The sequence below is a fragment of the Hippocampus guttulatus genome, chromosome 12, assembly GCF_054856545.1.
Source record: "Hippocampus guttulatus isolate MCC_2025c chromosome 12, RoL_Hgut_1.0, whole genome shotgun sequence".
Taxonomy (NCBI): domain Eukaryota; kingdom Metazoa; phylum Chordata; class Actinopteri; order Syngnathiformes; family Syngnathidae; genus Hippocampus; species Hippocampus guttulatus.
In genome coordinates, this window is record NC_141272.1 from 17,597,659 (window position 1) to 17,611,231 (window position 13,573).

Consider the following 13,573-nt stretch of genomic DNA (forward strand, 5'->3'; position numbering starts at 1 on the left):
TACCAAAATTTAAAATTCTCATATGTAATAAATAAGAGACACTGTAAGCATTTTGTTGTGTTTTTGTTTTTCTTGTTGAATGGCTTTTCCTTGTCTTTTTGTCACAAGATTCATTTGCAATTTCCCTTTGCGTTTGCAAGAACTTTTTGTTACCCTCATTCTTATCCTGGTAATTTTGTTACCAGCGTTTTATGTTGTACTTTATGATAAAGTACAACTTAAAATAATAAAGTCTTTATCGGTTGTGTGACCTTATATTGTAACTAAAGCATTTTAATGTTAGAATTTATTTTGGTATACGTTTGTGGGATCCGCTCCTATTCCGGATTAGTCAAACACACCAATCGGCTGGAAGTAGACGTCTCATACGCAGCCAAGTTATTTGGGGGGCCTCCTGCAGATATGAGCGGCAATTCAGCTGAATCTGCCACCGAAAGTGGTGTCAGTGAAGTTCTTAATCGCGTCTGGAACGCTCTTGACGTTGCAAGACGAGAATTGTCGGTGCAGATGGACGACAATAATCTATTGCGAGCCACAAGAAGCACTTTTCGGAGACGAAGAAGAGCACGCCCGACGGCAGGTAGGCTAACTTTGACAAATCCTATTGGCTCTATAAATGTTGCTATTGCATGAGTTTCAATCAATGTTATGAATAATACGATAAAAATGTAATAGTTTTGGCCATATGCCTTTTATTTGTTACTGTTTAACTGAGTGTAAGTATATAATAATGAGAGGGGAATCGAAGATTATTTGCCCGAACGTCTTTGGCTATTTTGAGATTAGAATACCTGTACCCAATTTGCTGAAGGTACGATTGACAGTTGCATATTCTGTTCCTGTATACAGAAACGCAAACACGTGTTCATGGGATACACGGAGTCTGGAGAGTAAGGCTATTCCTGTTGCCGAATTCCGATCATCTTGCACTCCCGCCTCATTCGGAATGCTGCAAACTGACCAGAATTGGTTTGGGTAATGCACAAATGACATCTTTTCACAGTGAGATTGTATTTTTACCCCTCCACCCCCATTTGTTACTGTTATTGCTTCATTGGATGTGTAGTCCTGAACTGGTTGCCAGCCGTATCACTAATGTTCAAAAGTTCGGGGTCACTCAGAAAATCCTTATGCTTTAAAGAAAAGCAATGCTTGTTTGTATTGTTTAAAAAAAAAAAAAAAACACTAGCAATGTCAAGATTGGTATTTCCAATTAACTTAATGTTATTGTCATGGATAAAACGGTGGGTAAGGGTATAAGTGATCTCAAACGTAGGAACAGTACATACCCTTGTGCTTTTATTGTAAAAATTATGCTCATATGTTTGATTTTTCTTTTTTTCTGGGGGATGGGTATTTCTTTTCCAGGGATCCCAAATCATGATCTGCAAGGGACCAACTCCCCCGAGTGTTATGCACAGCTTTCATGGAGTCTCGCAGAGTTTAATAATTACATCTGTCAAAGCTTCCCATCAGTTAGCCTAAATGTTATTGGATTTAATCTCGCAAGAGCTGATAAGTCGAGGCGAGGCGTCTGACTAGAATTCAGGCAAACACTTTAAAGGACCTCAAAACAGCAGTTGGCAGAAGCAGAATATATATTCTTCCCCAGAGCAATATTACACTGCCGTTAGAGGTTAGTCTTTGTATTGATCAAACATTCCTTTTGGATATTAGCACTCTGACTGATTAATAAGAGTTTGTCTTGTCAACATAGATCACTGAATTTGAAAATACTCACGCTGTACCAGAGACATCCCAGCCAACTGAACACGAGAGCATTCCCCAGTATTTTCCTCCTCCACCATCCACAACATTGATGGCTTCCCCTACTGCTACCTCAACAGCCACCAGACCTGAGGCCTCACGCAGTACCCAATCTCGACCCCCTGCACCATTAGGTATCGTATCTCTGCCCTCACCTGCAGTCCCTCAAGTCATGCCCTCTGCTCCTGCAGTACCAGCTCACTTGTCATTTGTCACATCTAACAACAATTCTGATGCAAGTTCTCAGTCTTTGCCCTTCAATGCCATAGATTTGTCCTCATGGATGAACAATGATGGAAGCTCAGCAAGCACAGGCTTGGACTCGTCAAGTAAGTATTTGTCCACAATGTTGTAGTTTATATTTAATAATTCAGACTGGGGCGGCCCGGTTCGATTCCAGCTCCGGCCTCCCTGTGTGGAGTTTGCATGTTCTCCCCGGGCCTGCGTGGGTTTTCTCCGGGTACTCCGGTTTCCTCCCACCTTCCAAAAACATGCATGGCAGGCTGATTGATCACTCTAAATTGTCCCTAGGTGTGAGTGTGGGCGTGCGTGGTTGTTTGTCTCTGTGTGCCCTACGATTGGCTGGCAACCAATTCAGGGTGTCTCCCGCCTACTGCCCGAAGTCAGCTGGGATAGGCTCCAGCACCCCCCGCGACCCTAGTGAGGATACAGCGGTTCGGAAGATGAATGAATGAATGGATGAATTCAGACTGGAGGCAATTGTGAGCTAAATGGTTACAATTGGAGATTAAAAGGCACCCTCTCGGTGTTCACGTCAAAAAAGACAGCTGGATGTAAGTCTAACTCTTTCCAACAGGAGCCAATTTTAGAGTCAAGTTTGGATTCTGCACAGTGGCTCAATGCAGGGACCCCAGAGGTATATCCCCACATGGAGATTATAAATAATCTGTCATATGTTCTGAAAATATGACTGCAGACATGTTCATGTTTTCACATTATAACATGCACCATTTGTACTTTTGAAGGTATTTTACAGAGTGACACGCTTGGAATCAATGAACAGGTATTTTGTAGGTTTAGAAACATGTACCATATGTGACACGGAATTCTATTCAATTTCTGTTCTGTCCTCAACACTTGTGCTGTGCCCTGTATATTGACAGATTTCTTATTAACACTCTGGAGAAAGTTTTGTCCTTTATGAAGGTTTGAATATAAGAAGCTTTTTCTCCAGCAAAACTCTATGGAAAATACAGAAAGCAAATAAACGATTTGTCACTTTTACTCTACGCACACCAATGTGAATGAATAAGAAATTAAGGAGATCCACATGCATGAATTAAATCACAATACATCTGTAGATAAATCAAAATGCAGTACATCTATGATGCAAATGGTTTGAGAGTCTGGAGTTCCAGTATGTAATTATGATTTGGGTAATCTGATTTTTAGGACTCGTGTGGATGACTTTTTTATTGATGATTCTGAAGGAGAGAGGTCAGATGATGACCTCATGGCAGTTGCTTATGAAAATGACAGTCCTCCATCAGTAAGTTAGAGCTCTTTTAAACATAACATAGGCCAACATTTTTTTTTTCAGGAGTTGTTTATGACACTGCATTTTAAATATTCATAAGTGGAAAGAATTTGTTGCCTCTCTCTGCCATTGTTTTGCCATTCCATTCTAATATACTGTTCTCTTAATGTACATTAGGAAGAAGTGGATCTTGCCACTATTTTGAGGAATTGTCACGAGGATCACATTTCTGGCAATCTGGTATCCACCATCTGTATCAGAAGGAGTAAGCTTCTGGAGCGTGCCATTAAAGCAATCTCCAGAGTGACTTTCTGTTGGATGCAGTCACCACACAGAGTTTGTAGGAGAAGATGCAGATGATATGGGGGGACCGCAGCGGGAGTTTTTCAGGTATGAATGCCGGTTTTAATTTTCCATGTTCAACACAGGGGTGCCGGAGCTTATCCCTGCTGTCTTCAGGCGGAATGCGCACAGCACCCTAAACTGGTTGCCAGCCAGTTGACTGCTCCAAATTGTAAGCAGGTGCGAATGGTTGTTCGTCTCAGTGTAGCTTGCGATTGGTTGACGACCAGTTCGGGGTGTACATCGCCTACCGCACAAAGACAGCTGGGATGAGCTCCAGCGCGCCTGCAAAGCAATTCATAAGATGAATGAATGGCTGAAAGAACCCCTTTTCTTTTGATTTTTATTCTGGACTCCTGATGATAGAGGTACAGACCTCCCTCGGAATTTTTGAAGGAAAGGCTGGCCAGGTCTTTCTTACTTATGACCAAACGGCTCTAGACCAGCAAAGATATTTGAAAGGTGGCAACCTTATCGCTTGGTCAATTGCTCATGGTGGTCCATGTATTAAGGCCCTGGATCCTTGCCTCTTCCAGTTGATGTGCGGCCAGGAGCCAACACTGGAGCAGTTTGACTGGCATGTGCTGCCTGACCCAGATGTGCAAAGCAAAGTCAAAAGGGTACATCACGATTGTCATTTAAAGATGTATTTGTTAAGAGTCAAACTGCTACCAGTTGCTGTTTATTTCTATGAAAAGAAAGTGCAGTCTGAGACTCGGCTGCATTGTTCCCACTCCTGTCTCTCAGATTCAACAGTGCAAGACAAATGAGGACCTGACAACACTCCAACGTGACTTGGGGGACTGGATTTCTGAGTGTGGCATCCCAGGAATATTTCGTGCCAAAGTTGAAGACATGCCAAAAATCTATGCGTATGTTGTCAAGCATTACATCTATCTCAGGTAAAAACATGCAAAGGAAAGAAACATTTCAACTTTTAACTGTGTCACTGAGGTGATGTAAATATGTAGATTTCAATCAGACCCTGCCTTGACTAACTTATATTTTGAAATGTTAGTTTTGAATCGACAACAAATCGTGATGGACAAATGAATCTTCATGAAGTACTTATTTTGTTGACTCCTCTATATGCCACTCACGATCTAAATGTAGCCCCAGATTGGTTTGTGTGCGCCTACTAGGTAGTTCCGCCTACCAAATAGGCGCACACAAACCAATCGGGGACTACATAAAGATGCAGTGGAAATTTCATATATTTCCACCAGAGGCACTGGTGTTTATCTTCAAATCAAGAGTACCATCTAGAAGAGTAAAAAAGGATCACGAATGCTTACTTTTTCCAACATTTCCGGTTTTGCAGAATCGGCAATGCTAGTGTTTCTAATTCTCAGGACAAAAAGAATGTTGCTCTTACAAATGACAGAGGTCCCAGCTGAATATCAGTTGGAAATGTGTTTCTCATTGCTGAAACAAGAGACGGATGAAATTAAATCATGAAAAGGTGTGCGTATAGGGGTTTTCCCCTTTCTGACCTGGTCATGACTGCTAAAAATGGAAAGCTATTGTAAAAACATATGAATTTGGGCCCAATTATGCGTTTTATGAAAAACTCAAGACTGTTACAGACTAATATACTCTGCATATGTTCTCACTGTTGCATTATAGAACAGCCAAGATGATACGGAAAGTTGTGGGACCGAGTCAAGAAAAACTGGATCGCTTTCTTGCCCCTGTTCACCAACATGCAGGAACCTCTGTCAAAGGCAGCCTTCAAAGCCATCCTCACTTATAATTACAGTGACAGAGGAACCAATAATCGGCAGACAGAGGAGGATACCATCTACAGCTGGGAAATGGTTTTGAATATGATTGAGGGTAATTTAATCAAGCCTTTGTTGCAGAAATTATTAAATCCCTTGCACAAACAAAATGGCACACTTAAAATTTTCACTACTTTGACGGACTGATCAAAGTGCTATAGTCGGATGTTTTACCATTTGAAGACAATGTAATTGACACAAGAAAGGGTTGTTAGAAACTTTAATGAAATGCAAATCTTTTTCCTTACATACCCTAAATTTGTTACACGAGAAGATGGTGATACTTTTTTTGTGTCCGATGGCAGACAAAATGGTTGAAATCAGATTTGAAGACCTTCTCGTCTTCATCACTGGGGCGGATGAAGTTCCTGTCCTGGGTTCCCGCGACAACATCTGCATCGATTTTTATGACCAGGCTGAGGGGATGCGACGTTTGCCCTACGCGTCTACCTGCATGTTGTGTTTGTACCTGCCGAGAGGAGTTAGAGAGGAGAACGACCTGCAGCAGATGCTCTCCCAGGCAATAGGCGACTCCTTGGGCTTTGGAAAGGTGTAGAGGTGCGTTTTATCTCCCTTCAATAATATTTCGAATCGTTCTTGCACACACCAGGTATTTTTCCCTCAAGTCTGTTGCTTCATTGATTGCATTTTGAATATATTGCAGGTGCTCTGGGCTCAGGTTAAGTTGCTGTGATATAGTCACTGGTTGTTCAAGACCCTCACTGTTTGCTTGAAACTGGTTGAACTGTATGCCGTGTCTTGCCAAGCCAGCTTTGAGATTTTCTTGGCTGTAAGGGTCATCTCCAAAGACATTGTTGAGGGCTGTTGTTTCCTGCTCACTGTTGGCTAACATGCCCTCCATCCAAATTTGTGTTGGAGTGCGGTTGTTTGCTGTTCTCATTCTGTGGTTGTTCCAACCACATTTGAATAAGCACAGTCGTTTTTCAATTTCCGGCTTGTATACAATCTGTAGTGCCATTTTGTGAATGATATCTTCAGGGTTCAGTATTTGTTCATCTTCAAACGAATAGAACAGCGTGTAGAAGTAGTGCACAACCTGATGAAAAACATCTCTCCAAAGGCGTTCGATACGTTGATTGTGCACAGACTGGCCTGTAATGTGCCTTGCGTGCTCTTGTCCCTGCAGTAGGTTCATTAAAAGAGCAACCAGAGTGTTTTCACCACCATGGTCGGATCTTACTCTGGAGGGTAACCCATACAGGCAGGTGGCTTGGACAAAATATTTCAACACTGTCAAAGCTGTGTTGTCTGTGCTGCAGTTGAGGTACGTTATTAGCCTGGAATTCCCATCAATGCCAGCATGTGTCACAACCCCCCCCCCCCCCCCCCCACCTGTAAAACAAACGTAAAAAGAATAATGGATTAAATACATGAAAACAATCAAGTTTCATATCTTGTTTGAAATATCATCTCGGTAGAGATGATATTGCTGTGCACTTAAGACTACATGGAGGCAATTTGGAGTTTGTGTAACTTGGATATACAAATGATAAAATTCAATTTAATCTGTGCTGTCCATACAATATGGCTTTCTAATGCTCCCACGAGTACAAATATAAGATGATCCCTTATTACCGAATGAGACGCATATGCCCATCTATGTGCCATAAACTATTGGGAAATGGCACATAGTATGTTCTTCTAGCCACAGTCTGGCTCCATCTCTGAGCTGCAGCAGCTGGGTCAATACGGTTGAGGATTTCTCGAACTCTTTTTCTTTGTACTACAATACCATCAGCACGCAGGTATGCCCTCATCATCTGCAACAGGTTCATAAAACAACACAATAAAGAAAGTACACTTTCACACTGAATATAATGATATATACATGAAGGGACAAGACTATGTAGCAGAACACTTACTTCCGAGCCTGATCTGGGAAATTGGCTGTGCAATCTTCTGACATGCTCCTCCAGGTCAACATCATGAATGGGAGTAAATCTATTTCTGGCTGAAATCTGAAAAGACTTCATTTTTTTATGCAGGTATGAAGAGGAACAACCCAACATCCCCGCGATGGCTCTCACTGTAAAGCCCTGAGTGAGGAGCGGTTCAATTTGATCCCTTGTAATGTCAAGTGCTGCTCTCCCTCGTCTACCTAAAGTATGGAAATAAAAGGATTAAGGAATTCAAGCAAATGAATCACTACGTGTTTTTATATACTGTATACAGTACAGGCATATAGACACAGATGTACATAAAAGTATATGCAGCTTCAAAACCACGAGCAGCTATTTTCTCTTAACCATTTTACTCAAGAAAAAAATAATTCAAAATTATAATTGAATAACTAAAAGATCACTAGTTATTGCTTAAAAGTGTATCGCCATCGTGTTACTTAATAGTCTACTGATCTGCAGGAAAACTACTGGTATAAAACGACGTTTGACAGGGTGATAGAAGGTAAGTCACAGCAGGTCGTCAGTAAAACCCGTGTGTAGTTCGAAGAAAAATACATACAAAAAATCAATAACAAAAAATCGTAGCCATTTTACCTGTGTGCAAACGATGTGCCACATGGGAACAAACACGTCCACCATTAGGAGCGGGTCCCGCAATGATGACAGATCGGAGATCTGTTAGACTTTGAATCAAATTTTGAATAGTATCAGCGCTAAACTGGTCACTAACTCTTCTTAAATTAGCAATTGAAATGTTTATCGCGCGTGCTTCACTTTCACCGGCAGACCCTTGACGACAGGCACTCTCTATTGCCCTGCACCTTCGCCGAATACGTCTCAGGACGCTGTCCGCCATGGTTGTTCTAAAAAACTAAGTGGGCACAGAATTTCAAAAATCATGAGCCCTGACTGGTGGGATGATACTATTTTGAAACGGGCAGCCAATAGGATACCGTTACATGTTTTCGTAATCATCCTTATTTGCATGTAATGCAAGTACAGTGTAATGTCACTAGCACTACAAGTGGGCACATTTATGGCCTTACATGTTCACTAGTAAGCGTCCAAATGATCTTACTAGTGAACTAGTGGGCACATTTATGGCCGGGCACATTTATGGCCTACATGTTCACTAGTAAGCGTCAAAATGATCTTACTAGTACACTAGTGGGCACATTTATGGCCTTACATGTTCACTAGTAAGCGTCAAAATGATCTTACTAGTGAAGTAGTGGGCGTTTTGTGGCTTACATGTTCACTAGTAAGCGTTGAAGATATCACCTATGTTATATGTTTAGCTTAAAACTTTGTATCATAGACAGGTCGACCTTGACTATTAGGTCTCTGTCCTGAACATCCGCTACTTCAAACAAAGAATGTAGTTCCCCTTGAGTGATTAACAGCCCTCCAAGTGTTTTCTTTTGCGTCTCCCACCTTGGGAAAGTTCCTGAAGGCTGTCAAGGTCCCTAGAGGAGGAACTCTTGTCTCGAGATATGGTCTGTACTTTGTCAGAATGCCAAGATTGAACTACATTGACCTTTCTTTGTTTCTGATTTTTACATAAGGGGAAGGACTGCCCGCCCCTAAATTAATATAATTAACATACTATGCCTATATGTACGTGTGACTGTAGTTGCTCGGGGCTTCCTGATGAAATCTTAGACTCACAGGAGCCCGAATCGATTCGTGTTGTGCCCTGAACGTTCAGTAAAACATCTTGCAAGAACTTCTCCATTTCCAGCCTCTGACTTTTGCACATCAACTCAGCCCGAATCAAACAAACACGCGGAGGACCTGGGGAAGTGGAGAACGGTCAAGGGATCCCGCCGTGTCGACAACAACACACTTCCCCCTGTTTGATCATCCTCCAACAGCGTCAAAATGATCTTACTAGTGAACTAGTGGGCAATATGGAATAAATACTCAAAGGGCTTGCCTGGCAAGCCCTTTGAGTATTTATTCATCCGTGATTGTATTGTAGACCAATGAGAGCACGTCCGACAGACACGTGGACTTCGGGCAGCCAATCATGTTGCATTTCGAGCCAAGCCCCAACAAAAACGGAGGAGAAAACTTTCAGACGCATTGAAAGCTTTTCGGGTAAATATTACTCTTGTTGGCGGCCCGGTAGTCCAGTGGTTAGCACGTCGACTTCACAGTGCAGAGGTACCGGGTTCGATTCCAGCTCCGGCCTCCCTGTGTGGAGTTTGCATGTTCTCCCCGGGCCTGCGTGGGTTTTCTCCGGGTGCTCCGGTTTCCTCCCACATTCCAAAAACATGCATGGCAGGCTGATTGAACACTCTAAATTGTCCTTAGGTGTGAGTGCGGGCGTGCATGGTTGTTTGTCTCTGTGTGCCCTGCGATTGGCTGGCAACCAATTCGGGGTGTCCCCCGCCTACTGCCCGAAGACAGCTGGGATAGGCTCCAGCACCCCCCGCGACCCTAATGAGGATGAAGCGGTTCGGAAGATGAATGAATGAATTACTCTTGTTGTTACACAAAATGTTGTTTTACCATTATTTTAGGCGGTAAAGTTATGGTGTAGATGTCAAATATGTGGTCAATTTATCAAGATGAAGCCTGCTTAAAAATTTGCTCCAACGATTTCGGAGATGTGTCTGACTTTGACAGCGATGGCGGCAGTTCAACGCTGACAGTCGCAGTCGGGTGCAGATTTATTTCGGCAGGACTTTCTCAAATCTGCCGTTTGCTCTGACAGTTCTCTGTCTGACAGTCACATTTTGTCTTATTACTCACAAGCTAATTGACATTTAAAAAATAGTTAAAGTTAATGTTTGGAACATGATTTTGCTCTTACTGTTTGCTGCCTTAGTTCGTTTGAGTTATTCGCTGCCTGCATTTCACGAAGTACATTTTTTAATATTCACAAGACTGTAACTGTGCATTATAAATAATGTAACATTTGCACTATGTTTTACTGGATCTACAACTAAACTAAAATTGGTCCTCGTTTCTGGCAGAGTCCACAGCACCTCCTGCATCACAACCATTCTGCCGGCACACCGTCAGCAGCACGATGTTTCTAACGGGAGCTGGAGGGTGATCAGCTTCATTGAAGAACAGGAGGAGGAGAGGCACAACGTTTGTCATCTGTGATATGTTTTTAGACTTTTCTCCTAATTAAAAAAACTGTGTATGTTTTGTTAATTTCTTGATATTGTTCTTGTATTTAAATATTTTAACAATCAAATATTTTTCAACTGTGTTTTGGATATGAATTGTATGAAATAAATCAGTGAAGCCCCAATCAAATTCTACTCCATCTAACCTGCTCGATCACACTGCTGTCAACCTGCTGTAAATAATGCCTTCATTCATGATTGTAGAAACCTCAGAACGGTAAACATGTGAATCATTTTATTTTAAAATATAAGAAGCCCATGTTTTTCAACTGTGTTCATTTTCGTTGTATTGCACGACAAAGATAATAGATGAGCCGGTTTGGGGACATCATCAACCAAGCCGCTGCTCCAATTGCAATGCGATATATTGTCCTGCTCTCCTAAATTCGCATCTACACCACAAATTATAGCATCCTGAACTGATTTAGCAACAACAGAAAATTCACATCATCATTTCAGGAGAATATGTTGCAGAACTGTTGCATTATATGGTGCTGTATTCATTTTATTTAGTATAGCATACATACCGGTATATAAAAATGGAAAGATACTGTAGAGCTGTACCATTACCCTTTATCTCCGTGTACATGATAAATAAACATCACCTACAGATACATTGACTGGTAAAAATTGCTTGATTCCTTCTGTATACTGTAGATATTACGCAAATGGCGGTAAATAATTGTGAAAGCTCAGAATCAGGTTTTAAAGGGTTAATTTTTTGCTGGGTGGAGCTCTTATCATGGAGCCAATAGGAGGTGTTCACTTCTGGCACTGTCCTGCCTCCTGATTAGCATTTAGCGTAACTAGTGTGACCAGTGAGCCATTAGTGTTTCACATGTTGTACAAGTGAACATTTTGCCATCACTAGTTAACTAGTTAAATCAAACGACCATTTAACTAGTTGACTAGTGAGTAGGGTGACATCCACTAGTTCCACTAGTGCAACATTTTGACTTCACTAGTCAAACTAGTGAAGTCAAAATGTCGCACTAGTGGAACTAGTGGATATTTGGGGCATCACTGGTGAGCAAGTAACATTTTTGGACTCACTAGTTGGATATCAAGGCTTTAACGGTCTTAAACTAGTGCACTATCAATGTTTTATCCTCCACTAGTTAACGAGTGGATATTTCAGCTCCCACTAGTTAACTAGTGCAGGAAATCATAGGCCACTAGTTAACATGTTAGAACAATCCACATTTCACTAGTTAACATGTTAACACTTTTTAAACCTTACTAGTAAACTAGTAAGACTTTGAACCTCACTAGTTTGGTCTAGTGGGCCACTAGGGCATAAAAAAGCTGACTCGCTGGGAGGTTCCCTCTGCTTGTGTGCTTCCAGGTGTCACTAGTTAGAATTTTGTCAGCACTAGTTGGACAAAAGTGGCACTAGTTGTCAAAAATGAGTGGCTAGTGAGGATTTCTGTGCAACTAGTTCGACATTCGGTGTCACTCGTGTGGCCAAGTGTCGAACTAGTGCTGAAAGAGATCGAACTAGTGTAACACACTTATGTTTGATATCAGGGATTTGGAATAAATGCTCAAATGGCTTGCCATACACTTGCACCTTTTGAGCGAAGAGGACAGCGTCAACGCTCAAGCAGACTTGGAATGGTGAGTACAAGTGCCAGTGTGCTGCATGCTGCAAATATCGATGCAGTGTACGGCTATCCGCTCTCAGTCACGCTATCCAAATTGTAAAGCAAAAAAAAAAAAAAGAATGGTGCTGTGTTTCGTTTCTGGAATAAACTGGTGTGGAAACGGTTGAATTCATGTTGAAAAGTGGTGTGTTCCAACGTCACTATTAAGTGATGAGTGTGTGTGGGGGGGGGGCGGGGGGGGGGGGGTTGTATTAGTACGTGTTTGTATCATTGAAGTCCGGGTTTTTTTCCGTATTGACAGATATGCGACACCTGGATGGCATCATTTTACTCATTGATTTCTGAAGGTAACGAGTTGCATCGCGGCTTCTAACAAATGCATCTGCCCAAGTCAATTCAATTCAATGTCGTGATTGTACCACTGAGTCCTGCATACTGAAATGATCATCCCCAAGGATGTTCAGATTATAAAGTTCATATGTCCCATTGAGTTCTGTAATAGACGAGGGTAATCAAGTGAAATCAAGTTTTAAATAATCACAAGTTGTTCGTTTTTTGTCAGAGACAGAAAAAATGTGAAAAGGGAATTGAGGAATCAATGTATTAGTTAGGTGGCTAAGCGATTGGTCACTTCCTACTCCCTTGAACATAATAACTGTGTTGAATGAAGACTGATTTCTTTCTTTTTACTATTTTATCTACCTTATTTTCTGTCAAATTATTACTGTATATGTTTTATGTTCAATAAACAACAACAACAACAACATAAGCTTCACTTCTCGTGACGACGAGTTAGCGGCATTGTTAGTCCACGTGGGGTCTTTTGGTTGGTCAAAATGCCCCCACATTCCAACCAGCAGCTGCTAAGTGTTCAAGTACAAATTCAGTCTGTACAAATCTGTTTCAGTGAGGGGGTGGGGGCAGTGGCAGTTCTGGATCAATTTCACTGAGGGGGCCGGGCTGGGGCCAGGGGTTTTGATGGGGGGGCACATTCAACCCAGGGCTAAAAAGACAGATTCGAAATCTTATTTGACTTTTTTTTTTCTTCAGACTTTGAAATTGTAGTCATAACATTACAATGATGAAAAAAAAACAGTATTAGGAGGGCTAAAATGTCTGCAAGCGTAACAATACGCCGTGTCCATCTGTTGAGAATATTCAAGCCAGGGGATGATATGGTACCAACAAAAATTGCAAATACACTGAAGCTAGATGTTTTACATGCATATAATTATCCAAATTTGAAAAGGCAATGTCTTATATATTGATCCTGTTAAATAAAAATTAGAATAAAAAGGGAGACTAAAAAAGTTACACACACAAACACGTGCACACACACACGCACACACACACGCAAATAGCACTCGTGTCGTGGTAATTTCCTTCTCTGCGGACTGCTTCTCATTTTCCCGCTCATTTTTAAGTGGCGCAGCGCACTAAAGGGTCCGACTAGAATGTTAAATCACGCACTTTGGTTCCATCTTTCGCGTCGGCGACTCGGCGCGACTGCGTAATG

General features: G+C 41.7%; 1 protein-coding gene and 1 long non-coding RNA gene across 7 annotated transcripts; one reads left to right on the forward strand and one right to left on the reverse strand.

Annotated features, from left to right (window-relative positions):
* Positions 1-364: 364 nt before the first annotated feature.
* On the forward strand, positions 365-7,490 carry LOC147197692 (uncharacterized). Of its 6 annotated transcripts, XM_086126424.1 has the most exons (14): positions 365-580; positions 850-975; positions 1,369-1,636; positions 1,718-1,901; positions 2,037-2,096; positions 2,585-2,644; positions 2,754-2,791; positions 3,181-3,277; positions 3,443-3,655; positions 3,974-4,227; positions 4,355-4,509; positions 5,234-5,443; positions 5,694-5,946; positions 7,395-7,490. In XM_086126424.1, the coding sequence occupies exons 9-12, from the start codon at positions 3,616-3,618 to the stop codon at positions 5,358-5,360; spliced, it is 576 nt and encodes a 191-aa protein (XP_085982550.1). In that variant the 5' UTR covers positions 365-580; positions 850-975; positions 1,369-1,636; positions 1,718-1,901; positions 2,037-2,096; positions 2,585-2,644; positions 2,754-2,791; positions 3,181-3,277; positions 3,443-3,615; the 3' UTR covers positions 5,361-5,443; positions 5,694-5,946; positions 7,395-7,490. The 6 variants fall into 5 exon arrangements, with proteins under 6 accessions (XP_085982550.1, XP_085982547.1, XP_085982553.1 ...); XM_086126421.1 differs by lacking the exon at positions 7,395-7,490 and having other exon boundaries at positions 5,694-6,773; XM_086126426.1 differs by lacking the exon at positions 7,395-7,490 and having other exon boundaries at positions 4,144-4,227; positions 5,694-6,773.
* LOC147197693 (uncharacterized) lies at positions 6,775-8,168 on the reverse strand. The gene is made up of 3 exons (XR_015102567.1): positions 7,905-8,168; positions 7,272-7,507; positions 6,775-7,169 (listed from the first exon to the last, which is right to left on the reverse strand). It is a non-coding gene; the product is annotated as an uncharacterized LOC147197693 (long non-coding RNA).
* Positions 8,169-13,573: the final 5,405 nt, after the last annotated feature.

Excerpts from the sequence above, each read along its gene's own strand:
- LOC147197692 (XM_086126424.1), top strand. The coding sequence starts at position 3,616 with ATGCAGATGATATGGGGGGACCGCAGCGGGAGTTTTTCAG. Across the intron at positions 4,228-4,354 it reads TGCAAAGCAAAGTCAAAAGG|ATTCAACAGTGCAAGACAAA; the intron begins GTACATCACGAT and ends CCTGTCTCTCAG. Across the intron at positions 4,510-5,233 it reads AAGCATTACATCTATCTCAG|AACAGCCAAGATGATACGGA; the intron begins GTAAAAACATGC and ends GTTGCATTATAG.